The sequence below is a fragment of the Phyllopteryx taeniolatus genome, chromosome 13 (genome assembly GCF_024500385.1).
Source record: "Phyllopteryx taeniolatus isolate TA_2022b chromosome 13, UOR_Ptae_1.2, whole genome shotgun sequence".
Classification (NCBI taxonomy): domain Eukaryota; kingdom Metazoa; phylum Chordata; class Actinopteri; order Syngnathiformes; family Syngnathidae; genus Phyllopteryx; species Phyllopteryx taeniolatus.
Window position 1 is genome coordinate 22,681,279 of NC_084514.1, and position 27,794 is coordinate 22,709,072.

The 27,794-nt window shown below is 42.6% G+C and overlaps 1 protein-coding gene across 11 annotated transcripts; it reads right to left on the bottom strand.

Annotated features, from left to right (window-relative positions):
• Positions 1-1,361: 1,361 nt before the first annotated feature.
• dglucy (D-glutamate cyclase) lies at positions 1,362-27,430 on the bottom strand. Of its 11 annotated transcripts, none has more exons than XM_061794162.1 (17): positions 27,254-27,430; positions 26,929-26,999; positions 22,057-22,152; positions 17,482-17,635; positions 16,906-16,992; positions 16,389-16,542; positions 13,656-13,806; positions 13,440-13,562; positions 10,673-10,906; positions 10,160-10,277; positions 9,844-9,986; positions 6,706-6,805; positions 3,127-3,275; positions 2,565-2,684; positions 2,165-2,322; positions 1,947-2,097; positions 1,362-1,796 (listed from the first exon to the last, which is right to left on the bottom strand). In XM_061794162.1, coding segments are annotated over exons 2-17 (2,004 nt in total). In that variant the 5' UTR covers positions 26,993-26,999; positions 27,254-27,430; the 3' UTR covers positions 1,362-1,794. The 11 variants fall into 11 exon arrangements, with proteins under 11 accessions (XP_061650146.1, XP_061650145.1, XP_061650152.1 ...); XM_061794161.1 differs by having other exon boundaries at positions 27,250-27,430; XM_061794168.1 differs by lacking the exons at positions 26,929-26,999; positions 27,254-27,430 and adding exons at positions 20,031-20,194; positions 20,319-20,437 and having other exon boundaries at positions 22,057-22,078.
• Positions 27,431-27,794: the final 364 nt, after the last annotated feature.

Sequence of the window (27,794 nt, forward strand, 5' to 3'; positions counted from 1 at the left end):
GCACAGAAAAACTCTTCCAGCGTTAAAAAGGCATACAGATCCATTATTGTGCGTGATCAGACGTCAACAAGACAGGTGAAAATTAATTTTTAAAAAGTAAAAGAAATAAGAAACTACGACAATGTGTTGGAATGTGTGGGTCACCCATTGTTGTTATCATTTTGTTACGCATAGCTCTGTCAGAATGATGAATACACCATGTTAATGAAAACAGTAAATGCATAATTTACAGTTAGGCAGTCTGAGGAATTTGGCGACTGGTTTAATTATCTCATCCCAAAAAATCTCAGCCTTTTTATAGCATTGTGTTGATATTGTTTGCCATTAGAGAACTGCAAGAGGTTCTTTTTTTTCCTAAATGGTAAAATGGTAAATGGACTGCACTTACAGAGCGCTTTATCTACACCATCACAGTGTCCAAAGCGCTTTACAAAGCTTCACATTCACAAACTCACACATTCATACACCAATGGGCGACTGCTGCCATGCAAGGCGCTGCCAGGCCCACTTGTGTCTTGGCCAAGGACACTTTGACATGCGGACAGTCGTAGCCAGGATACGAACCAGTGATCCTTCAGTCACTGTACGAGCTGCTCTACCTACTGAGCCACAACCACCCAAGCATAATAAGGAAGACACTTACTGGGTGGACTGGTGATGCAAAATGCTGATCCTCTGCTGATTAATTAGTAAACTGCTAGACTTGCACTGGCTTTGTCTGTGTGTCAGAAAAGGTTCCGGGTATGGTGTCACAAAGGATAGATTACAAATCAAAACTACAACTTTTCCCCTTCAAAGTAAACTCCCTGGAGTCTTAACACTTTCCAAGCCTAGTCTGCCTTGGCTTCATGCATTCCTGGAAGGATTCTTCCAGGATCCGGGATATCGTCATGGCCATCTTAATATTGTCCAAATATGTCTTCAAAACAGGTCCACTTGATGACCCCTTTGAGCTTGAGAAAGACAGAACAAACATCACACAGGACAGTAGGTTAAGTAGGGAAGTTGCTCCAGGACGGCGATGTTCTTCTCGGCCAGGACCTGTCAGATGCTCAGGGCATTGTAACCATGCGCGTTGGCATGGCAAAGCAATCACGATTTCTCCTGCCACAGCTCTTTTCGAGCATGAAACGAAACAAGGATGTCTTTGTAGATGTGCTGGTTGCTCTTCTGGTCCACAGTCAAGGTCGAAACTCGTAGTTTGGGTTTGAAGTCTTCTGTGACACAATGACCCCAGTCCCGAATCTTTTCTGACACAACTGGCATACATTCAGACGAAAACATGAGGTACAAATGCACATTTTAATGGTTCCCTAAAAAGATAATAATGTTCTGTTTTGATTGACGCGACCATATGGGTATTCATTTAACATGATTTATTGTGGTTGAATAAATTACAGCTAGCAGTCGTACATTGGTGTCTATGGAGGGATAAAACATCAGAGAATATATTCCTACTGTTATCCAGTGTACAACAAGAGATTCAATTATTTAATTTGTCATATACCCAAACTAAAATGTATGTTAATCCTTTCATGAATCAGATTATGCATTAAACAGAATCGCATCATACACAAACATTTTAGTACATTTCCAGTCGTCCTAACTTACTGATTACAATTTGATCCAAGAAAATAAAGGGCTATGAGTTAGGCTAAATATTTTCTTAAATTTCTCAGTGAACAAAGCATGATTCTTAAAGATAAAATAGATATATGTAGGAGACGGACTCTTCAGATTTTAGGAGGTCTTCACTCTGTTGAACGTCACCATTCTACTGTTGGCATGAGTTGTCTCTACGTGGCGAGATAGTCAACAAATGACATTGATACAATTATATAACCATGTTTACAATAAAAATACATTATAAAACAAGCATTTGTTTTAGCCAAAAGCAACATGCAATGAACGGCAAAAAGAAAGTTGCATGTGCAATGAAGTCTTACATTTGGCTGAACCAAGAGTGACCTCTAGTAGTCTGGTGATGATGTCAGAATGTGTAGGATGAAAGGTCAAGCCATCCACCTCCATGGCCAGATGCGCAGTTTTCCCACTTCGAATGCCAAAACGCACGAGAGTTGACAAGATTGACTCCTCCTAGAGATCAATATTCAAAAAGATATTCAGTTAGATAGATTCTAATTGATGCAAACGCGCATATAACCTTGTCCACAGATGGCAGATTAGCAGTCCAGTCTTGTAGCTCTGTGGGGGTTTGGTGATCAACCCCCAGGCCTTTCTTTCGGTATCGCTGGTGGGCGGGGCAGGTGTTGAGCAGGTAGAGGCCACAGGCTACAGCGTACCCTCCCCAGTTAGAAACCCCTGCAAGTGGTAAAGAGAGTGAAAACAGAAATGATCCATCACAATACTTTTGTATTAGTGTGTCCACTCAACGCCTTATTCATAAATCGGCCTATGATGATCGTGGAGGGTGTAGTTGGCCTTACGGAGAGCTCTGTCTATTTTTTGGCCGCTCTCGCATATATCAATAGTGGCTTTTCCACCAACCAGCCCAGGAACTTTGAGTTCCTGTTAGCAGAAGAAGATGGTCTGTTAATCCAAACCTGCAGTGATGGCGTAGTCAGCAGGCACGTCACATGCTATCAGATCCCCCTTTGGCATCAATTTCTTGACTTTCTCCTTCACTTTACCCATCCCCAACTCATTTCCACCATCACCAATGCCTGCAGGGGATAAGATGTGCTGAGCAAACAGGATGACATTGGTAGGATAGTGTGTATTTGAGTGTAATAGCACGGCCCTACATAAGTTTGCTTGATTGTTAAAAGGGAGACAATTTATTGATGCAAGTGCACCACTGACATATCTCTCTAGTCTGCTATTTGCAATTGTATTTAATACAGACAACTTAATGTCACTGTCTGCATCATTATTTATGCAATCATTTTCTATTTTCTCCTATGTCCACCATATATTTGAAACGACCCTAACCTGTAAACTGAACAGAAACTGCATTGATTGTCATGTTTTTCATGCTAAATAAAGTGGGAAAATTAAGTATAATTTAGCTCGTAATCAAACATTAGCAATTTGTGTCCTGGCAAAAATGAATGTTTTATCAGCTGCTCAATTTTTTTCTTACTGTCACGCAAATGTGTTCACTACCTGTAGTGGTAATTCCTGGAATGTTCTTTGCAGCAAGAAATAGGTCGTCAATTGGATCTACCAGATGTTTGATGTTTACTCCCCTCATGTTGTAGTAGTTTCCATCCTCAGCTCGTCCACTACGCTCTATTGCCACTAAGTGGTCATACCTGGTAACACATATTATAACAATCATGGTTCTTTGATACATTGTAAAAAATTATTTTGGAGAGTGGTAAATTTAATCCATGAAAATAAACTAAAATTTACATTATTTTTTTTAGATCGGTAAAGTAAAATTTTGGGTAAATATTACCCACACTACCTATTTGACAAGAGTAAAAAGTGTAACCAAGAAAAACTGAATAAAATCCAGCTAAAAGCCATTGGTACTACAATATGCATCACGTGACGCGTGCATGCCGCACTAATTGGCTGACGTGTCATCAGGTCATCTGCAGCAAAATGGCACCGCCCATTGATGATAATTGATCACTCTGATTGGTTGTTAGCTAGTGAATCAGCACAAAAGGAAACAAATGAGAAAGTTGTTAGCTAGCGAAACAGCACAAAAGCAAACAAACGACAAAGAAACTTACATTTGTTCCTGCTTGTATTATGAGTGTGTCAGGTAAGGTTAGCAGACCAGATGTGGATTTAATTTCATAAAACCATGTGGATTTTATGGAAAACAATGATTGAAGTCATTTGGCATTGCACTTTCTTTGAAAGACTTGATACTGCCAAAGTAGGCAGACCTGCATCAATGAAATAAATATACTAATAGAGAACATCAATATTGGGGAACACAAATTATACTAGCCCTCTCTAAACTCAGCCCCTGTGGTTGAAATGTAATCACAAATGGTTGGTAAACTTTATCCAAGTTTTGTAAGTATCTTATAGCTGTTTAATTAAGGTATTATTCACCCAAAATATGTGGTTTTATTTTATCCAATTCCTCTCCTTGAGGTGTCACCTTATCGTGGTGGAGGGGTTTGTGTGTCCCAATGATCCTAGGAGCTAAGTTGTCTGGGACTTCACACCCTTGGTAGGGTCACCCATGGCAAACAGGTCCGAGGTGAGGGACCAGACAAAGCACAGCTCCAAAAATCTCTATGAAGAAAAAAATCTATTGGATCTAAGTTTCCCTTGCCCGGACGCGGGTCACGGAGCCAGGCCTGGAGGTGGGGCTCGAAGGCGAGCGCCTGGTGGCCGGGCCTGCACTCACCTGATTGGAGTTCTGTTATTGGACAATCAGGTGAAGAGAGGGGCCGCGCTGTCAACTGATCACCAGGCCCAAACGTATTATGAGGGTCTGCTGGGAATGTCTGGCAGAATCCCCTGTCAGAAGGAGTTTCAACTCCCACCTCCGGCAGAACTTCAACCACGTCTCGGGGGAGGCGGGGGACATTGAGTCCGAGTGGACCATGTTCCGCGCCTCTATTTCAGAGGCGGCCGACCGCAGCTGTGGCCGTCAGATAGTCGGTGCCTGCCGTGGCGGCAATCCCCGAACCAGTTGGTGGACACCAGCGGTGAAGGATGCCGTCAAGCTGAAGGAGTCTTATCGGCCCTTTTTGGCCTGTGGGACTCCTGAGGCAGCTGATGAGTACCGGCTGGCCAAGCGGAATGCAGCTTTGGTGGTCGCTGAGGCAAAAACTCTGGCATGGGAAGAGTTCGGGTGAGACCATGGAGAACGACTTCCGGACGGCTTTGAGGAAATTCTGGTCCACCATCCGGCGTCTCAGGAGGGGGAAGCAGTGCACCATCAACACTGTGTACAGTGGGGATGGGGCTCTGCTGAACTCGACTCGGGATGTTGTGAGTTGGTGGGGAGAATACTTCGAAGACCTCCTCAATTCGACCGTCACGCCTTCCCATGAGGAAGCAGAGTCTGGGGTCCCTGAGGCGGGCTCTCCAATCTCTGGGGTTTAGGTCAAAGAGGTAGTTAAAAAGTTCCTCTGTGGCAAGGCCCCGGGGGTGGATGAGATTCGCCCAGAGTTCCTAAAGGCTCTCGATGTTGTAGGGCTGTCCTGGTTGACACACCTCTGCAACATCGCATGGACATCGGGGATAGTGCTTCTGGATTGGCAGACTTTTCTTAAAGACGGGGACCGGAGGGTGTGTTCCAACTATAGGGGGATCACACACCTCAGCCTCCCTGGTAACGTCTATTTAGGGGTGCTGGAGAGGAGGGTCTGTCGTGAAGTCGAATCTCAGATTCAGGAGGAGCAGTGTGGTTTTCATCCTGGCCGTGGAACAGTGGACCAGCTCCTCACCCTCGGCAGGGTCCTCAAAGGTGCATGGGAGTTTGCCCAACCAGTCCACATGTGTTTTGTGGACTTGGAGAAGGCGTTCGACTGTGTCCCTCGTGGAGTCCTGTGGGGGGTGCTTCGGGAGCCCGAGTACGGGCTGTTCGGTCCCTGTACGACTGGTGTCAGAGTTTGGTCTGCATTGCCGGCAGTAAGTCAGACTCGTTTCTGGTGAGGGTTGGAATCCGTCAAGACTGCCCTTTGTCACCGATTCTATTCCTAACTTTTATGGACAGAATTTCTAGGCGCAGCCAAGGCGTAGAGGGGGTCCAGTTTGGTATTGCATCTCTGCTTTTTGCAGATGTGTTTCTGTTGGCTTCATCAGGCTGTGATCATCGCCAACTCTCACTGAAGCGGTTCGCAGCAGAGTGTGACGCGGCTGTGATGAAAATCAGCACCTCCAAATCTGAGACCATGGTCTTTAGTCGGAAAAGGGTGGCGTGCCCTCTCCTGGTCGGAGATGAGATGCTGCCCCAAGCGGAGGAGTTCAAATATCTTGGGGTCTTGTTCACGAGTGAGGGAAGAATAGAACGGGAGATCGACAGGCGGATCGGTGCAGCATCTGCAGTGATGCGGACTTTGCATCGGTCCGTTGTGGTGAAGAAGGAGCTAAACCGAAAGGCGACGCTCTCTATTTACCGGTCAATCTACGTTCCTACCCTCACCTATGGTCACGAGCTGTGGGTCGAAAGAACAAGATCTCGGATACAAGCGGCCTAAATGAGTTTCCTCCACAGGGTGTCCGGGCTCTCCCTGAGAGATAGGGTGAGAAGCTCGGTCATCCGGGAGGAGCTCAGAGTAGAGCCACTGCTTTTCACAATCGAAATACAACCCGGCAAAGTGGCTAGTGGGAGTGGTCCTGCTACCTGCCACTGCTGAAATTCACCTGCATTTGGCAGGTGTTAAACCATGGTGACTGCACTCTTGAGCTGTGTCTGGGGGTGTTCCACCCAAAGGCACTTCAACAGTAGCCAGGAAGCATACTTGTATCCCTCCAACAAATAGCAATTTATTTTTGTCCGCAACAGGCCTTGAACGTGACCCTATGATTTCAAAGCCTAAGTCCTTACAGGTGAGCAACTGTCGCCTCAAAGGCAATTCAAAGCAAGAAACTGGAGGTAGTCTGTCATTCTAACATCTCCTCAGAGTGGTCATAAGAGTTTACCCTTATGAGACTTTTTTGTCACATTTATCCACTCAGCCATTAATCATTCACATCGGAAGAGGACAAATGCCTGACTACTTGCGATTTAGTTTACATGCTTTGGTGCACATGGCAGTTACTGACCTTGGCTTAGTCGGGTCTCCATGGTGACACAAAAAGTGAAGTGCAGAGTTTGGAACACTTTCTTCGAAGATGACCAGTGGAATTGTTGATTTCAGGACACCTGAGGATGGAATTACAAAATCATTAATGTTGTTTGAATGCATGCATTGAAACTAAAGTTATTGTGTCAAAAAATATTTTTTCCTGTTACTGTATTTTAAAAGTCATCACATCTATACTATTCTGCATAAAAAAATGCTACGAAATGTTAACAATACACGTTTTCTGAAGGAGATGAACACAGCTCAACATCTGATACACTATATACCAGTACTCTCTTGTGGCCTTACAAGACACCACAATGAACGCCTTCACACGTGGCCTGTATATATACAGTAGCGGACAAAAAAAACAAACGAAAAAAAAACCTTGACAGCTGAGAATGAGAAGTCTTTCCCAAGTGCCTTGTGATGGAAGTTCTTCAACAGAACATTATTACCATAAATTCAACCTCTTAAAAGGTTGGCATGGAATTGCCACAATTCCGGCTGGGGATGAGACACCTCCTACCTGCATAGGAGGGCAAACCCCTTGTAGACTGACAATTTCGGCAAACCACGACTTTGCTGGCCACCTTCAAGGAAAGATCCTGCGGATGCACTGCCTCAAGAACAGATCCACCTCCAATATCTGCTCTACAACCCATCACATACAGTTTCAAGCCCCCCCAATCTGGAATGAAGTTCCACCCACAGATTTAAGCAGTGCCTCTCAGAGACAAGGACGTGAAGACAGCACCACAGGGACAGAGACTGGAGCAGCAAGAGAAGTGAGCGTGTCTCCCCATATTTCCAGCCCAAGAAAGTCACATTGCTGACTCTGCATTAACAATCCCTTTTCAAGGTTCACTGAGAAGCCCAGGGCTTGCTGCTTGGAGTCCAGTATTAGTGCCCAATTGTCCAGGGTAACATGCACTTATCTCCCTCCCTGAGATAAGTCAACAGCACCTCTACAAATTTTAGTAAATGTGCATTGGGGGAGCAATAGCCCAAAGGCCAGCGCGAAATATTTCCAACATCTGCCTTTGGCTGTATTGCAAATTTAAAATAAAATAAAAAAAATAAAAATAAAATCAACAACCCTATTGTCGCTGTCGGGCGAAAACCAACAATGGTCGAATTCAGATTTTTTCACAAATTGATCCTATTGGTCTGTCACCACTTTTTCTGTTATTTTTCCGCAATATTAACCCATTCAAAGTGGTGAAAATAGCTTGAGAACAAATCTATTGACACTCGAATGCTCAACATCTCTGAGAAGTGTTGTAAAACTGCCTATTTCCTCATTCTGCTGAAGCCATGCAGCATAATTGTTGCCATTATTGAAAGTCTGGATGTTTTTTAGACAATAAATGAGCGAAAATAGTGAGGTTTGTTTTGTTAAAATCGATTGCTGTAATGCTTCTTTGCAGAAGGAAGCTGCATGAGCCACAAAGGTAAGTGCATGCAGATTCATTTATGCCTAATACATGGGTTTAGTCAGTGCATTGTTGTATTTATTGCATCGCTCATGGCACTAAGAACTTTGTAAAAGAGTTTGGGAAGATGGCGTACTGTTACAAAGGCGTTTGCTTTTATGAAATTAAAGGCTTTTTGTATGGCCTTTGATGTCGTGTGACCACAACTTTTGATGTGTATGGCTGGTGCTGGCGCCGTGTTCATACCATTTTAATCAATGACAACGAAATAAATTAGCGATTTTCCATCCATGCATCCATTTTCTGAGCCGCTTAGCCTCACTAGGGTCGCGGGCGTGCTGGAGCCTATCCCAGCTGCACAGCCACACAACTGCATCTCTGGAGAGACCTGCAAATGGCTCTCCACCAACGTTTACCATCCTACCTGACAGAACTGGAGAGGATCCTGTAGATCCTGAGAGGATCCACTGTGAGCTGTAAGGTCTTATGTAGACAGGTGTGTGGCTTTCAAGTCCAATCAGTATAATCAAACACAGCTGGACTCCAATGAAAGTGTAGAACCATCTCAAGGATGATCAGAAGAAATGGACAGCACCCGAGTTAAATATGAGTGTCACAGCAAAGGGTCTGAATACTTATGGCTGTGTGATATTTCAGTTTTTTAATTAATCTGCAAAAATTTCCACAATTCCGCTTTTATCTGTCAATATGGGGTGCCCACTATATATATATATATATATATATATATATATATATATATATATATATATATATATATATATATATATTTATATTTATATATATTTATATATATATATATATATACATATATATTTATATATATATATATATATATATATATATATATATACACACACACACACACACACACAGGTAAAAAGTCTCATTGCCAAGGTGTGAGTCAAGACACATCTCATGATGGGTAAGAGCAGAGAGATGTCTCAAGACCATTGCAAACTATCCATCGATCCATCCATCCATTTTCTGAGCCGCTTCTCCTCACTAGGGTCACGGGCGTGCTGGAGCCCATCCCAGCGATCATCGGGCAGGAGGCGGGGTACACCCTGAACTGGTTGCCAGCCAATCGCAGGGCACATATAAACAAACAACCATTCGCACTTACATTCTCACCTACGGGCAATTTAGAGTCGTCAATTAACCTGCCATGCAAGTTTTTGGGATGTGAGAGGAACCCGGAGTGCCCGGAGAAAACCCACGCAGGCACGGGGAGAACATGCAAACTCCACACAGGCGGCGCCGGGGATTGAACCCCGGTCCTCAGAACTGTGAGGCAGACGCTCTAACCAGTCGATCACCGTGCCGCCAATTAGCGATTTTGTTAAATTAGCGTTGGAACATCATTTAGGGGTGATGTGTTGATGTAAGCGTGCAACGGTATATGATAGCAATATATGGTATCATACCAACTTGAATGAAGCGGTGTTTGGGAACTCACTTAAGATGGTGTTTTTTTTGTTTTCTGAAAAGTGGTCATTTTGGAGGTGTGAGGATTCCGTCTGACAGCAATGGCACATTTAGACACAAACTTGTCAATTTTGGCAAAATGAAAACAACATGGTCTGAATTCATGTTATTGCTGAGGGTAGTACAACTGCCTTTAAAAAACAACAAAAACTCAAGCTTCAGCACAAAAGTCTTACCTGTCCTCACAGCTTCATCAATGATGGCCTGGTTCATTAACAAGGCTCTCCTGTCTGTTATCATTGTAACTTGCTTGCCAAGGGCAAGCATCATGGTTGCCATGGCAATAGCTCCGGGTGGGCCATCAGTCTCATCAGGAGGGCTGAAGGTGAAACAAGTCAAATGTATGTTTAGGTGTGACAGAGCCTCGTGCTGTGATGATGAGGCTCAACCTTAAATTATGCAGCTCAGAAAATACACTACCATTATCTTGTTTCCTAAAATTATGACAATCTAATCTCCATCAGATATTTTTGAAAGGTGTATGTACTGTACCTGTGCATGTAGTGTGTGGGGAAACCTGTCGTTATGGCAACAGATGACGAGTGAGAGAGTGCGAGGCACGAGCGTAGAAGTTCATCTTGAATAAACAATGCTTTGATCCCCCGTAGACCTGTTTGACAGGTTAAAAAAGTGAGAATCAATTTCCTGCCCATGAGGAGGACCACTCAGACATTACACAAACATCAACAAAATAACTTCCAGCAATTTCTAGGCTGAGACAAATGATTTCAATCGTTCACATATTTAACATCAGATTTTTTCAGCTGAGACCAAGAACTTTTACAACTTGCTGTAATGTATTTGCCATTTAAGTCAATCTTCTATTCAGCATGACATTATCTCGGCAAGAGATGTTTTAATGCATTTTTGTATATTTGAATTTAATATATAACTGATACTATAAGGCTATTTGATGTTTGAAAAATAAAACCTCAAGACATGATGTAAGAGATGTGCAAGTAGGTACATCCGTGATATGCTGTAGTAAGTAATCATCTACAGTACCTGGATCTTCTCCTATGATTGCATCCAGCTGCCTGATCTTTGCAACAGCCCTCTGTGATGCCAGACTGTATAACAACGGATTTTGGGATATCTGGAAGCAGAGGGGGGTCAGCTCCGGAGTGACGCTTGTGGCTTGAGATTTCTTGCTGTCAGGGGTATGAAAGACGAGGGAGGAGTCTTGCACATCAGTCAAGAACATGCAGCCTGGTGAGTGACTGAATGCCAAAGATGGCTCTGGAAATCAAGCAACATGAGTCCTTTTTTACCACTGTTTCCATTAGGTGATCATCAACTGTACAAAAAATATTTTTTTACAAAAAAATCAGGGGGAAAAAAAAAAAAATAAAATGTTGAAGGTGGTGAAATATATTTTTACAGCCGGTTCCAAAGGCCTGGGGCCTTGTGGGCTAATGAAGTACTCAAGTTGCATTAATAAGGAGGATAAATCATGTTGCAAATTCTCTCATACCAGATTGAACCTGAACAAATAGATTGAATTAAATCTCTACCTATTATTTATTATTTTATATATAAATTTATAAATTTCATATGTGCAATTCAATGGTGATATGTAATACACACATACATACATGCACAAGCCTATTAAAGGTGGGTTTGCTCTGCTTGACTGATGTGAACAATAGCCCATGCAGACATTTTATGAAGAGGTGATTTCCTGCCTTAAGTAAAGGAACCGTTACCCACACTGACGGTCCTGGCAATGTATTCAGCAAAAAGCATTATGGGAACCCGAAGTTCATTCCGGCGATATTTTTAACTACAGTACTGTAGTTGTATATATATCTATATATAGCTATATATAGCTATATATATCCTTATCCTCACTAGGGTCGCGGGCATGCTGGAGCCTATTGCAGCTATCTTCGGGCGAGAGGCAGGGTACACCCTGAACTGGTCACCAGCCAATCGCAGGGCACATATAAACCAACAACCATTCGCACTTACAGTCTAACATACGGGCAATTTAGAGTCTTCAATCTACAACCCCAATTCCAATGAAGTTGGGACATTGTTGTTAAACAAATAAAAACAGAATACAATGATTTGCAAACCATGTTCGACCTACATTTAATTGAATACACTACAAAGACAAGATATTTAATGTTAAAACTGATAAACTTTATTGTTTTTAGCAAATAATCATTTGGCTACAACACATTCCAAAAAAGCTGGGACAGGGTCATGTTTACCACTGTGTTACAACTCCTTTTCTTTTAACAACATTCAATAAACGGTTGGGAACTGAGGACACTAATTGTTGAAGCTTTGTAGGTGGAATTCTTTCCCATTCTTCCTTGATGTACAGCTTCAGCTGTTCAACAGTCCGGGGGTCTCCCTTGTCGGATTTTACACTTCATAATGCGCCACACATTTTCAATAGGAGACAGGTCTGTACTGCAGGCAGGCCAGTCTACTACCTGCACTCTTTTACTACGAAGTTTGGCATTGTCTTGCTGAAATAAGCAGGTGCGTCCATGAAAAAGACGTTGCTTGGATGGCAGGATATGTTTCTCCAAAACCTGTATGTACCTTTCAGCATTAATGGTGCCGTTACAGATGTGTAAGTTACCCATGCCATTGGCACTAACACAGCCCCATACCATCACAGATGCTGGCTTTTGAACTTTGCCTCCATAACAGCCTCTTTGGCCCAGAGGACACAACGTCCACAATTTCCAAAAACAATTTGAAATGTGGACTCGTCGGACCACAGAACACTGTTCCACTTTGCATCAGTCCATCTTAGATGAGCTCGGGCCCAGAGAAGCTGGCGGCATTTCTGGGTGTTGTTGATAAATGGCTTTTGCTTTGCATAGTAGTAAGTAGTAAGTTGCACTTACGGGTGTGGCGCCGAATTGTATTTACTGACATTGGCTTTCTGAAGTGTTCCTGAGCCCATGTGGTGATATCCTTTACACACTGATGTCAGTTTTCGATACAGTGCCGCCTGAGGGATCGAAGGTCAAGGGCATACAATGTTGGTTTTCGGCCAGGCCGCTAACATGCAGTGATTTCTCTAGATTCTCTGAACCTTTTGATGATATTATGGACCGTAGATGATGAAATCCCTAAATTCCTTGCAATTGATCATTGAGTGACATTGTCCTTAAACTGTTCGACTATTTTCTCACGCACTTGTTCACAAAGAGGTGAACCGCGCCCCATCTTTGCTCAGCAATACAGGGACGCTTCTTTTATACCCTATCATGGCACGAACCTGTTCCAAATTAGCCTGTTCACTTGTGGGATGATCCAAACAGGTGTTGATGAGAGTTCCTCAACTTTAGCAGTCTTTTTTGCCACCTGTCACAGCTTTTTAGGAACGTGTTGCAGCCATAAAATTCTAAGTTAATGGTTATTTGCTAAAAACAATAAAGTTTATCAGTTTGAATATTAAATTTCTTGTCTTTGTAGTGTATTCAATTAAATATAAATCATTGTATTCTGTTTTTATTTATGTTTAACACAACGTCCCAACTTCATTGGAATTGGGGTTGTACCTATCATGCATGTTTTTGGGATGTGGGAGGAAACCGGAGTACCCGGAGAAAAGTCACGCAGGCACGGGGAGAACATGCAAACTCCACACAGGCGGGGCCGGAATTTGAACCCGATCCTCAGAACTGTGAGGCATATGTGCTAAACAGTTGATCACCATGCCGCCAAAATAACAACATTACAATACTAACTATGCCGCCGAAATAACAACATTACTGCTAAATATTTTCAAACAGATGAGACTGACTGCTGCTGACGATTGCCTCTATGGCAGTTACTCCACAGGCCCAAAAGACTGGAACATCCCCAGACTGCAGCTCAACTTGATCCCCATAGTCTGGTCTGGACAGGTCCTGTATGCCAAGGAAAGCTAAACATGCAAAGCCAAAGTTCACATTTACTTAAAAGAAAAAGTCAATTTCCTCTAAAATAGTGTTTCAGAGGAAACAACGTGATTTTGTACCTGCATCCCCTATGTGCACTGGGGCTCCATGTGCTTGTGGGTTAAGGTGAGTGACCTGGACTGCTGCATCCAGCATGGTAGATGGAACCGGACGCATCGACACCACAAGAGGGCAACTGAAAACACCAGCTCGAATACAGGGAACAGCAGTCTATAAACAAGTAATCACTTGATAAAGGCAATGGCCATTGACTAAGCACACACCAAGACCATTTTAGCATTCCAACTCAGTTACGAGGGGCTGTCAGAAAGTAATGAGCCCAATTTAATTCAACCATTGATCATTTTAGACTTGAAACTATGGGTGCATCTCAAGTCCCTTCCCTACAACGTTGCTAGCTCCTTGTTCCTCAAAACATTGAACGCGGCCCGGAAGTTGTCGTCACACCACCATATTAATGAGTGTCTCAAATGTCTTAAACGCCCATCGAGGAGCGAGGAGCTAGAATCGAGGAGCCTCCAGGAGCTAGCTTAAATCGAGGGACGTCTGATCTATCCTCCGCGGAAGTTCGTTACCTCCTCGATAGTGACGTTTGAATAAGGGCATGCACCAGCTGGATCGTGAACGGAGCAGAACTTCAAATGAAATAGCTAATTTTCTGTTTTCGCTATTCAATAATAATTATTATCATTATTTTAGTTTAATTATATATATTTTTCTGTCTGTTGTATTTGTGGCAGTATTTAATAACATAATTAAATTGGCTCATGAAAAGGACACTTCCACACCCCACACCCACCCAGCCACACCACCGACCACAATCACACCTCTGACTTCTGCGTTGACCATCCACGAACAGGATGTGAGACGCATCTTCAAACAATAAAAGATTAACAATGCGGCAGGCCTAGACCATGTGTCCCCATCCTGCCTCAAAGTCTGAGCGGACCAGCTCGCTCCAGTCTTCACACAGATCTTCAATAGATCTCTGGAACTGTGCGAAGTACCATCCTGTTTCAAACGCTCCACTATCATTCCAGTCCCCAAAAAAACTACAATCTTGGGTCTAAATGACTACAGGCCTGTCGCCTTGACATCTGTGGTCATTAAGTCCTTTGAACGCCTCGTGCTGGACCATCTCAAGAGCGTCACAGGTCCCCTGCTGGACCCCTGCAGTTTGCCTACCGAGCGTACAGGTCTGCGGATGATGCAGTCAACATGGGACTGCACTTCATCCTTGAACACCTCGACAGTGCAGCGACCTACGCGAGGATCCTGTTCGTGGACTTCAGTTCAGCGTTCAACACCATCATCCCTGAACTCCTTTCCTCCAAGCTTCTCCAACTCAGCATCTCACCTGCTATCTGCCAGTGGATTTACAGCTTTCTGACGGGCAGGACACAGCAGGTGAGGCTGGCTGTGTTCTTCCATCACAGTCTGGTTTGGTGCTGCTGCAAAAAAGGACAAACTCCAACTGCCACGGACAATCAAAACTGCTGAAAAGATTGTCGGTACCCCCCAACCCACCCTTGAGGACTTGCATGCTGCCAGAACTAAGACAAACTAAGTATGCAAAATCCTCTCTGACCCTCTACATCCCGGTCATCAGCTCTTCCAGCTCCTTCCCTCAGGTAGGCGCTACCGATCAATGCAAACTAGAACTAGCAGACATTCCAACAGCTTCTTTTCTCTTGCAATCAACTTCTTAAACACCTAACCTAAAATTCCATTGCAACATGCTGGCAATTTTTTGACTTGAGTTTGTTGTCACATTTCTGTCGGGCCAATTATACATACTCGTGCACTCACTGCAGTAGTCTCGCCACGCTGCACTCTCTGCATATCTGTTGTTGACCAATACTGGCCACTCACGCCAGAGTAGCATCTGCCCCACTTGCACACTGACTGAGGAGTATCTGCAACACTTGCACAATCAACGTTGTCCCAGATTATCACGCTACTAGTCACTTTAAACTGCATACAGTCCTTGAATTCTCGGCGACCTTTGTACAATGGTTATTGCACCGGACTATTGCTATATTAGTCATTTGAAGTGCTAGAGGACTCTGCATCTTTTTGCACAATTCTAAAAAAAAAAAAATAAATAAAATAAAAAAATTGTACCGGCATTACCAGATAACAAGCAACCCTTTATTGCTCAGTGGCTGTTTTTCTCAATGTCTTTATGTCTCAAAAGTGTTCTCTGTCAGTTGACTGTCTGTTGTCGAACTAGAGCGGCTCCAACTACCGGAGACAAATTCCTTGTGTGTTTTTTGGACATACTTCGCAAATAAAGATGATTCTGATTCTGATTAAGTAGGTCTTCTACACGGGTGCAACCAATCAGAGGAAAGTGGGCGGTCTTAGCCAAATATGGACAAAGCGGATACAAAACTGGCTCAAATAGAGAAGTAGCTGCCTATGGGCAATTTAGAGTCTTCAATCAACCGAGCACACATACTTTTGGGATGTGGGAGGCAACCGGAGTGCCCGGAGAAAACCCACCCAGGCACGGGGAGAACAGGCTAACTCCACGCAGGCGGGACTGGGATTTGAACCCCGGTCCCCAGAACTGTGAGGCAGATGCGCTAACCCGTCGCCCACCGTGCAGCATATTGAAACGTATAAATAAATAAATAATAAATCCCCAGTTTTTGGGCTTTATTTCTATGTCTAGTGCCTTTCTATTGCAATAAATAAGGCTTGAGGAAAATTGGGCTCATTACATTTTGACTGCCCCTCATACAATTAATTTAATGTACAGACAGGACCTTGACACATTTGTTTCACACCTTGTACATGCTGACATTTCTGCCTTGCTCCACATTCCTGACAACAACTCCAGCTTTCTTCAGGCTGCCCTCAAAACCAAAGCTGCAGCCCAGATAGAAACAAACCATGTCTGACCACTCGTCAGAAGGCACAGACTGCTTCTGCGATATAGTCCTAAAAACAGAAAACATGTCAAGTCTGAATTCTAATAAATAAGAATTTCATCTATTTAACAGATTAAGGATTATATAGCCACATTTACACGCTATTAAATATTGCTTTAAATGTAGAGGAAACAAAAAAAGTATTCGTGTCTGTAAATCTGTAACAAATTAAAGACACAAATCCACAGATGTTCTACTTTTACTTTACAAACCAGAGTTTTAAAGATGGCTCCATACTCTGGGCTTCATTGATGTAATTATTCATTTAGTAAATGAATCATCTTAATTATCTTGAAAAAGCTCTAAACATCAACGTGTAACTGTGTTTAATTAATCAAAATGCATTTGTTGTGTTTGTTCTTTGCAAGGACACCTGAGTGAATCACTGTAGTTCTGCAGGCTGGAGACACTTTTTACGAGAACACCATCCTGATACACTCGGTACTGTGAGATGTCTGTTCTGATGAAACAGAAAAAAGCAAGCAAAATCACATACTATACACAACTATCATTATATACCACAGTCAACAGGTCTCAGAGAAAGAGAGAGACTCCAACTTCAACTGTTCAGTTATTCTTCTTGAAGTGGAAAAAAACAATTGAATGTTGTTACTGTGTTATTGTCTGTACTGTCTCTCCCAGAGGAGACAACACACTTCCAGACAGTTCATTCCTGGGCTGCGAAGGACAAAGTTCATGACTCTCAACCGGCAATGAATGCAGCAGAAAAATAATGTGTGTACTCTTTATAATGGACTGAAGTGCTTAGTGCTCAGCATTCCAAATGCTGTCTTTATGAATTTTACTGGATATTCAATAAATTCAACTTTATATGAAAAAGAATATCTCACTTTGGATATTGAAAATCAAAGCATTAAAGGCTGAGCTCAACATAAATAATTACGTACTTACACTTACCAAAAAGACAGAATCCATAATTATGTGATACCTGATGTCAGCATCTTTTGCCAGAAGTGGGCATGAGGTCTCTCCCGGTTGGCTGCAGTAGAGGAGTGGCAAAGGTGCAGGATTGCTGCGACAAAACACTTCAAAATCATTGGCCAGATGTTTGGGCAAGATGACAACATTTGCCTGCTGGTATCCTAACACACAAAAACAATGGATACACAACATATCAACCAAGACACATTCAAAGGCTATTTACTGTATGTTTTATATTATATTGATATATACAACCCCGTTGTGTTAAACATAAATAAAAACAGAATACAATGATTTGCAAATCATGTTCAAACTCTGTTTAATTGAATACACTACAAAGACAAGATATTTAATGTTCAAACTGATTAACTTGATTGTTTTTAGCAAATAATCATTAACTTAGAATTTTATGGCTGCAATACGTTCCAAAAAGCTGGGACAGGGTCATGTTTACCACTGTGTTACATCACCTTTTCTTTTAACAATATTCAATTAACGTTTGGGAACTGAGGACACTAATTGTTGAAGCTTTGTAGGTGGAATTCTGTCCCATTCTTGCTTGATGCCATAAAATTCTAAGTTAATGATTACTTGCTAAAAACAATCAAGTTAATCAGTTTGAACATTAAATATCTTGTCTTTGTAGTGTATTCAATTAAATATAGGTTGAACATGATTTGCAAATCATTGTATTCCCTTTTTTATTTGTTTAACACAACCTCCCAACTTCATTGGAATTGGGGTTGTACATGTATACCCCCCCACACAAACACAGTACATATTGCATTGAAAGCCTTTCTGACACACCTTATGTACACAAACAAACACACACACAGTGTTGTCTGAAAATTCAAATCACCACAATAAGAGAACAAAAACAAGAATTTTGTGCTAGTGTAGTTTGCTTGGAAGATTTAAACTATAAACTCTTCGCTCATATCCATTGTTTAGTTTTGCAGCCCGTTTTCCACTTGCTGCCAACAGCGTACCCAATCTGTTAGAGTGAGTGAAAATAGAATTTAGATCCCCTTGTCATAGTCTGAACAAAGGACGGGACCCAAAACGCACAACTCCAATTCAATGGACAGTTTCAAAAATAGCAGTTTAATAAACGCGCAGGGGTCGGTACACAGACAGAATGCCCTGAACTGTTCGCCAGCCAATCGCAGGGCACATATAAACAAAACAACCATTTGCACTCACATTCACACCTACGGACAATTTAGAATCTCCAATTAACGTCGCATGCGTGTTTTTGGGATGTGGGAGGAAACCGAAGTACCAGGAGAAACCCCACGCAGGCACAGGGAGAACATGCAAAACTACACACAGGCAAGGCTGCATTTGAACCCAGGTCCTAAGAACTGGGAGGCAGATGTTCTAACCAGTCGTCAGGGCTTTCTGGTATGAGTAAGCCCTCTATAAGAACCAAGCACCTTCATTCGATCAGTGGCTATCCAGTGAAACTGTGAGTTAATGTGCGAGGCAAAAGTATGTGAACTATTTGGAATTTCTTAAATTTCTGCATCAATTCATCATCAACTGTAGTCTGATCTTCACCAACTATAAATCTTGAGAACAAACAAACAGTCTGCTTAAACTAATACCACACAAACAATTTTGAGTTTTAACATTTTTATTGAAAATAAAAAGTAAACACGGCACGGTGGTCGACTGGTTGGAGTGTCTGCCTCACAGTTCTGAGGACCGGGGTTCAATCCCCGGCCCCGCCTGTGTGGAGTTTGCATGTTCCCCCCGTGCCTGCGTGGGTTTTCTCCGGGCACTCCGGTTTCCTCCCACATCCCAAAAACATGCATGAATTGGATAGTCTAAATTGCCTGTAAGTGTGAATGTGAGTACGAATGGTTGTTTGTTTGTATGTGCCCTGCAATTGGCTGGCAACCAGTTCAGGGTGTACCCCGCCTCCTGCCCGATGATAGCTGGGATAGGCTCCAGCATGCCCGTGACCCTAGTGAGGAGAAGTGGCTCAGAAAATGGATGGATGGATAAAAAGTAAACATTCACAGGACAAGGAGTCAAAACTAAGTGAACCCTTTGATTTAATAAATGGTTGATCCTTTTTTGGCAGCCATAACCTCAACTTAACCTTTCCTGAAGTTGCAGATCAGATGTGGACAATAATTAGGATTAATTTTGGACCATTCCTCTTAAAATTTATTTTAATTGTTGCAATTCAGCAAGATTCCTGGGATATTCTGGTGTGAATTGCTCTCTTGAGCTCAAGCCACAGCATCTCAGTGACGAATTAAGACGACCCAGCTGCCGGTCCTGCCTAGTACTCGAGTTGGATTCATAATGACGCTAGCAACACTATCGAAAGCCACCACTATTGAGTCTTTGTTTTTCCAAAACAAGATCTCTTGTACATAAAACAGAGAACTTGGAATGATCACTCGCTGGAAATGGCTATGTATGTCATTGAGGTTTTTTGAAACTTGACTTAATCGGACGATACGTGATGCTAGCATGCAGCTAGCCAGTCCCGTTAAAAAGTGGGGGTTACATACATGAACTTAAAATTTCCACATCATTTACCTGATTTGGATGTATATCCCATCAAATTAAAGCTGAAAGTCTGCAATTAAAGCACATCTTGTTCGTTTCATTTCAAATCCATTGTGGTGGTGTTTAGAGCCAAAAAGATGAGAATTGTGTCCATGTCCCATGAATGAAGAGTTGAACAAGTTTAGGCTCTGGAGCTTGTGAAGAAAAAAATAACCATGGAGTGAGATATGGAAAACATTTTTCTGCCCCTGACATTTAGGGGAAGCCGAAGATACTATGACAAAGCCTGTCTACAAAGCTTGACAAAGCTGAACAGACCAGAGAGGTGACCTGTTTGCAACACCAATTTTCCGTTGCTGGACCTTGGATGGCGCCCGCTTGGGAATGTCTTTGGATAAGACAAACAATGGCTTGCTGCTTTTATCAGGGCTAGATATCTGAGAAAAGTTACACCAGAGATATGGAACAATAAAATAATGCATTAAACTTTTAGTTTAATTTATTTTAATGTAGTTTGTCATTTTTTATTTATAAGCACAACCTGCACTTTGTTGGATAACATACAAAAACACTAATTGACATTGAGAAAAACTGCCTGCACACAGTCAGACACAGCTCCAAATGGCCAAGGAAGATATTATGGGAAACAAACAACACTAAGAACTTAGGAGCTGAGAGGAAAATGAGATGGGATCATGAACGGGCTCAGGAGTAGACTCATTGTGTACAGCACTGCTTTGCATCCTTCAAGCTCGATGACCTCAGGTCCAGGATCAGAGCTGAACAACCAAAAGATTGACACTCAAAGTGGGTTTCTCCTGGAATCAGCAGAGGAGCTTTCGACCACTCAGCATAAATCGGATCCTGGTGGGGAAGGTGGAAACATTGAGGTACCTCTACATCAATATCTCCCAGGACCGGGCATGGTCACACCACCTCAGTACTCTGGTAAACAAGGCCAACCCACATCTTTACCATCTCAGGCGGCTGAGCTCCCCTGGCACAGTGCTCAGTAACTTCTATATTCATACTGTGGATAGCATCCTAAGTGGAAGCATTCTCCTCTGGATGGGGAACACCAACAAGCGTGAACAACTGGACAACTGGATCTGAGGAGGGTGGTCCAACCACCCTTCCCAAACTGTGAGACATCTACACCAAGTGCAGCAGATCAAGAGTCAGGAGACTCTACCCCAAAGATTAACTCTTTGCCCTCCTGCCATCAGGGAAACGATACAGGTTTCTCAGGGCTAACTCAGGAAGACTGAGGAGGAGTTTCTCTCCCCAGGCCATGAGGCTGTTGAACAAGGACTACTCCTTATACTTGTATAATTACAGCGGCTGAAATAAGTATTAACACGTAGATTTTAGGTCTTGTCTTGGTTTTCCATGCCTTTTTCCCCTTCATGTGTTCAATACTTTTTCACTGTGTCATTTCATATTATTACACATAACTTAATTTCTGATCTTATTTGTTCCACTTTGTTTGCATTTATAGATTACTTCCGTTGTTCCCCACATCTAGTAAAGTTTGCATGTCTAGAGAACATTTGGAAATATATTTAGTGAGAAAAATGGTGACCTGTTAAATACTTATTTCAGCCGCTGTGACAAGTAAACTTGAAATTGTACTATATCACCAACACCTCGCTGAACGGAGAGCGACAGGTTAGGAAATGTAACACATATACAAGACCTAACTTCAAATAGAAGTCTAACGAATGTGAATTCTTTTTTGACAAAAAGAAAAAAGCAAACTAGTTCCCCACGGGGTGAGCCAAGTCTAGCTCGCAGACACCAACTACGCAGCTGCACTGTCTCATGATCCATTTAATTAAGACAAATACTCAGAAATAAGTACATCTAATGGTAATTATGGAAGAAATCAAATGTACGATATTTTTTCACACACACAATAACAATTCCACTTGATAGTTTCTATTCTTTTAAACACTTTGAAAATACTGTTTTTTTTCAATGTTCCAAAGACAATGAAGATAAATCTTTCCCAGAGCCAACCAGAATACACATAGGACTGTAATGCACACATTCTTACCATTGGCTAATCCAGATGTGGTGGTTATTCTGGAATCCTCATTTCTAATGAGCAACCTTAATTCCGCAGGACCCAACAAATGTAAATGATCCGACACTGCCATCACAGAGAAAATACATTCAGTCACATGCAATGGAGAAAATAATCAACAATCCAAGCCATAAAAAAGGTGGAGGTAGTAGTTCATCCAAGCGCCATCTGCTGCCTACTTCTTGCTATCACAGATTTAGCCAGTCACAAAGTCTGTTCCTTTGCTATGTCATGTAAGCGTGCGGATGAATTGCCAGGATTCAATTTAAATGGTTGCATTTTTCATATGAAAAAGTGAAAAAAATAAAGCTTTGTTTGCAAAAGTGAACATGAAACAAGAAACGCATGGTCGCGGACAACCAAAACGTATGCAAACAGCCAGATTCCAACTGTTTGCCATACAAAATTATTTGCTTTGCTGGTATATCTACACTGTACACTGACGGGCCACGTGTATGACCCCCTGCACAATCTCATCACAGGCATCAAAATGCTGTATCCAAATTCTGCCTTTACGGAAGTAATAATTTTTAAATTTGGTTTATTATGTCAATCAAAACTGAGCATTATTCTCTTTTTACTGGTAGAATGTTTCTTACAGCTCAACTAAAAGTCATACAACACTATTGTTTGCAAAAAGGAAAGCTACAACATAACATCACTAGTTCTGTGTGCCGTACAATAGCTGCAATTCTCCAAAACCAAAAGTTTTTTTAACCGTCCTGTTCAGGGGCGGTACCGTGGACAACTGGTTGGCACATACGCCTCACAGTACTGAGGACCCGGGTTAAAATCCGGCCTTGCCTGTGTGGAGTTTGCATGTTCACCACGTGCCTGTGTAGGTTTTCTCCAGGTAGTTCGGTTTCCTCCCACATCGCAAAAACAAGCACGCGACGTTGACTGGAGACTCTAAATTGTCCATAGGTGTGAATGTGAGTGCGAATGGTTGTTTGTTTATATGTGACCTGCGATTGGCTTGCAACCAGTTTAGGGTGTACCCCGCCTCCTGCCAGCAGTTAGCTGGGATAAGCTCCAGCATACCCACGACCCTAGTGAGGATAAGCGGTGTAGAAAATGGATGGATGTCCCGTTCAGCTGCGTGGCCTTGCAGAATGGGGGCTCTGTATGCCTTTTGTGCTGGAACAGTTTTGCTGTGTAACATGGGAGTTTGAAATAGTCTCTCTGCTTATTTAAAAGAAATTTTATTTATTCTGCTGTTTTCCGGACAGAAAAGGGTTTTCGGGGACAGGCAGAGGGACAGAGTGGACAAGGGGAATAGGGGTGCGAACCACAGCAGAACAATAATCTAGATATTTGAGCACAAATAACGTTACAATTGTCAAATCATCTTCTTATTTGTGGGTGAGTCCGAGTGGACCATGTTCCGTGCCTCTATTGTTGAGGCGGCTGACTGGAGCTGTGGCCGTAAGGTTATCGGTGCCTGTCGTGGCGGCAATCCCCAAACCTTTGGTGGACACCAGCGGTCAGGGATGTTGTCAAGCTGAAGAAGGAGTCCTATCAGGCCTTTATGGCCTATGACCTTTGGTCTCGAACTGTGGTTCGTGACCGAAAGAACAAGATCCCGGAAGAGCTGGATTAAGTGGCTGGGGAGAGGGAAGTCTGTGCTTCCTTGCTAAGGCTACTGTCCCCGCTGTTAACCCAGTCACCCAGTCAATTGCCATAAAAAGTTGGAAACACAAACAGTAAATCTATATGAGGTTAGTATTAATCTGCACAATTAACAAGCCATCTGCAAATATGAGCATGCTTGATGCATTAGCTTGTAGCCTACATCTCTTAGCGAGGAGGAAGTCCTTTTACCGAGTTTGCCGAATGCGGAAGTAGGTTGTGCATATACCGGATTTCTGTTTTGAGTATAGGTTGGTTTGCTTATTTGAGAAGTCTTTTTTCATTATTGTGTGAAGATTAGGTTTATTTTAAAGTACCATTTATTTCAATAAAACCAATAATAAAAGAAAATTATCTCGCGCAAAGCTATATTCGGACATGCAAACACCAAAGGCATGAAAAAGTGACCAAAAAAAACAAAAAACAAAGGGGGGTTCTGGGGGGATTCGCCGAGAACCCGCATTTTTATTTTTATTTTTTCAATTTTAACATTGAGCAATCTGGAAGACTCTGAAGACTACAATCTTCTTCTTCTCCTTCCGGCTTGTCCCGTTAGGGGTCGCCACAGCGTGTCATCCTTTTCCACGTAAGCCTATCTCCTGAATCCTCCTCTCTTACACCAACTGCCCTCATGTCTTCCCTGACTACATCCCTCAACCTTCTCTTTGGTCTTCCTCTCACTCTCTTCCCCGGCAGCTCCATCACATCCTACCTGTGCCGCTAATCACATTATATAAAACACCCTCGATTTCAAGTTGCAGCCTCATCAGTCGATCTGATACTCTTTTCACATCCACATTCTTAGCCAACTCTTCCTTTAAAATAACCCCTACTCCATTTCTCTTCCCATCTACACCATGGTAAAATAATTTAAACCCTGCCCCTAAACTTCTAGCCTTACTGCCTTTCCACCTGGTCTCCTGGACACACAATATATCAACCTTTCTACTAATCATCATGTCAACCAACTCCCAAGATTTTCCTGTCATAGTCCCAACATTCAAAGTGCCCACATTCAATTCTAAGCTCTGTGTTTTCCTCTTCTCTTTTGACCTAAGAACCCGCTTTCCACCTCTCCTTCGTCTTCGACCCACAGTAGCTGAATTTCCACCGGCGCACTGCAGGTTAACGGTGCCGGGGGCGGACGTTGTTAACCCGGGCCATGACCGATCTGGTATGAAATTCTTTAGATGAACGCTCATATTTGTTTAGCAAAGGTTTAAGCCGAATGCCCTCCCTGACGCAACCCTCTGCATTTATCCGGGCTTGGCACCGGCCTACAGTTTGCACTGGCATGTGCCCCCCATAGGGCTGCATTCTACTGCAGCACTTTGAAGAGTACAATAATAGGCAAAATAAAAAAAATGTCTTCATGCATCCTCATGCATGCAAATGCATCCTCCAGGAAAATATTTAGTACAACCTTTTTGTGTTTTTATTGGCCATTTCTGAATTTGAAGTTAGTTTATTATCCCTAACATCGCTCCGTCGCTTAATACATTTAACATTAACATCTGTACCTAATTAGATAATTGTTGGTGATTTCCTAATTAATACACGATGTAATAGTGGAGCAGCTCTTGTCGCCGATGTTACGTGTGCTTCACCGTTCCACTGGGACAACAACCAGGGCCACGACCCACAGCACCTCAACGTGAAAATACAAAAGACCAGTGCAACAAATACGACACTGGCTGATCTGATGAGCAAAAATGTAAACAGAAAAAATAAACAGAAGAGTAGCAATAGAGGACACTCCAGACGTGGGTAGAGTAGCGAAACATTGTACTCAAGTAAGAGTACTGTTATTTGATAATAATGTGGCTCAAGTAAAAAGTAGTCCTCCCAAAAAGTACTTGAGTAAAAAGTACACAGTGACATAATTTCTCAAGTACTGAGTAAATAGCACAGACAATAAAAAATAAAACAACAAAAACATCTGCAATTCACTGCACGGTGTTTTCTCACGTTATAAGTCAGTTGAAATATCCACGTTTGGGCAGACAGTCCAAGAAAAAAAACTACAATACAGAAAAGCTGTTGTTTTTGTTCGTGTACACGTCAACACGAGTAGCGTGCCGTTGTCTTCATGGTAACGACGACCTTCCAAAAATGGCCGCCACGTCGGCACGGCGATCAGCCGGGCTGGCTTATCTAGTGTTAATACCTATGCCCGCGAAGCCCAGTAGATGACGTTATGTGAGGTCATGTGACTTTGTTGTGTCGTTTGATTGGTGAACTAGACTTAAACGTCACTAGCGGTTCAATTTGCTTGGCCCAATGCAGAAGTAAAAGTCGTCGTCTCGCGCACGAAATAGTTGATCAATCAGCAATAATTGATCAATAAAAGTAGCAAGCGACATGTAGATAGTTGTAATGTAGTAAAAGTACCGTTACTTCTTAGCAGCAGAACCGTCGTAAGTGTTTTTTCTGGTCTCGTCAAGTTCTGTGACTCATCCAAAGCAGGTCCCGAGCGCACAGGCGGAACCGCAGGCCAATGCGCTCGCATATTAGTCCGCCGCGGAGTAATATTCAGAAATTACATCAGTGTGTGGATGGTGGATGTGTGGAATGGATCTAGCTTGCTAGCATTCAAGGAGTACGAAACTTTCTGTGACGACAGCGACGGCGACTCCCCGCCCTTCAGTTATTCTAAATATTTACTACAGACTAGTAGCATACAAACTACAGATGGTGTCACATCTTATTTTGTTGTTGTCTACTCTTGTGAGAAACCCAGTGAATACTTTAGAAAAAAAACATCTGTCTGTCCAAAATATTTTGGAGAAATCTGCGGAGTATTCAACAATTATGTGCGTGTAAGGGTACTGAAATAAATGGGTAAGTCAAAGATGTCCCATTATTAATTCATGTATAAATTACAAGAAGTGCCCTTTTTCTCATTTGAGCCCATGCCCCCACCAAAATGTCCATGCACGTCCCTGACAACGCCATGTCTGTTAGCGGGCAATGGCTAGCTCTCTAGCTCTAGATTATGTCTTAACCTCCACTGAACCCCTGTGACTGACCCACCGAGCCCCTGGGGTTTGATCAGACACAGGCCATATGGCTGTCCTCTTAACAGTAACATGCCCACAGTTATGTAGCATTAAGGTGTTGGTCATATTGGAATTCAGGCTAAATTTGTGTTGGGGGGGCAGTGAAGTCAGTTACAGATGCACTTTTTCTTTTGGGTTAGGGTTTAGGCTTTACCTCTGTCACAGATACTTCTGAAGAGTCTTAAGGAAAGCCTTGTGCCTTTGGCAGCAGTCAGCATGGTTTACCTAACATTGGAACAGACAGATTTTTTTTGTTCATTTTTTTATCCAGAAGTTGCCCCCATTTTCAGGACTGTACACTTACTGCTCACTACACTTGCACTATTAGAGGAATCCATGACTATAGTTGTATCAAAAATAACGCTCTCAGAAGGTCACCGAGTTTACATGCATTATAAGACAGAGCAAAACTTTTAAGACAGAAATTTTATTGGATGTGTGGCAAAATATGACGCATGTCATATAGTGAACATACTTGCCCTGATAGTTTCCCTTTCAGAAGAGTACAATGATTCCCCTCGTCCCGACTACTCATTTGCGTTACAAATTCAATTCGCTACGTTTCTTCGTACCTCTGGCAAGCTTTATATATGGGACATATTTAAAATCGAACAGAGGAGCGAGGGTAAGACAAGTCATAGACATGTATAGAAAACACGGATCCTGTGTCCGCCCCCTCCTTCGACGAGTATATAACACTATTTACGCCCAGACCTAGAGCGAATTGGAGCGACGTGCAGAGTGGCCGCCATCTTGAAGTGGGTGTCCCGCGATAGTCCCGCCCCTTCACTCCATTCATTTCTATTGAGACTTTGAGCAGAAACACACACAAACAAACAAAATCATAACTTGTAAGTGATTTTCATGGAGTTTGTTCTGTTAGAAACGTTAGACAACAATACAAAAATCAGTGTGTGTTGATTTTTTTTTTTGTACTTTTGAGGAGATAGTAGGTTGATGCATGAGACCCTCATCACACACAAAGACATACATACATATACAGTGCCGTGAACAAGTATT

Excerpts from the sequence above, each read along its gene's own strand:
- dglucy (XM_061794159.1), bottom strand. The coding sequence starts at position 26,224 with ATGCGAGCGCATTGGCCTGCGGTTCCGCCTGTGCGCTCGGGACCTGCT. Across the intron at positions 10,907-13,439 it reads AGAGGCAATCGTCAGCAGCA|AGCCATCTTTGGCATTCAGT; the intron begins GTCAGTCTCATC and ends CTTGATTTCCAG. Across the intron at positions 2,098-2,164 it reads ATCTGCCATCTGTGGACAAG|GAGGAGTCAATCTTGTCAAC; the intron begins GTTATATGCGCG and ends ATTGATCTCTAG.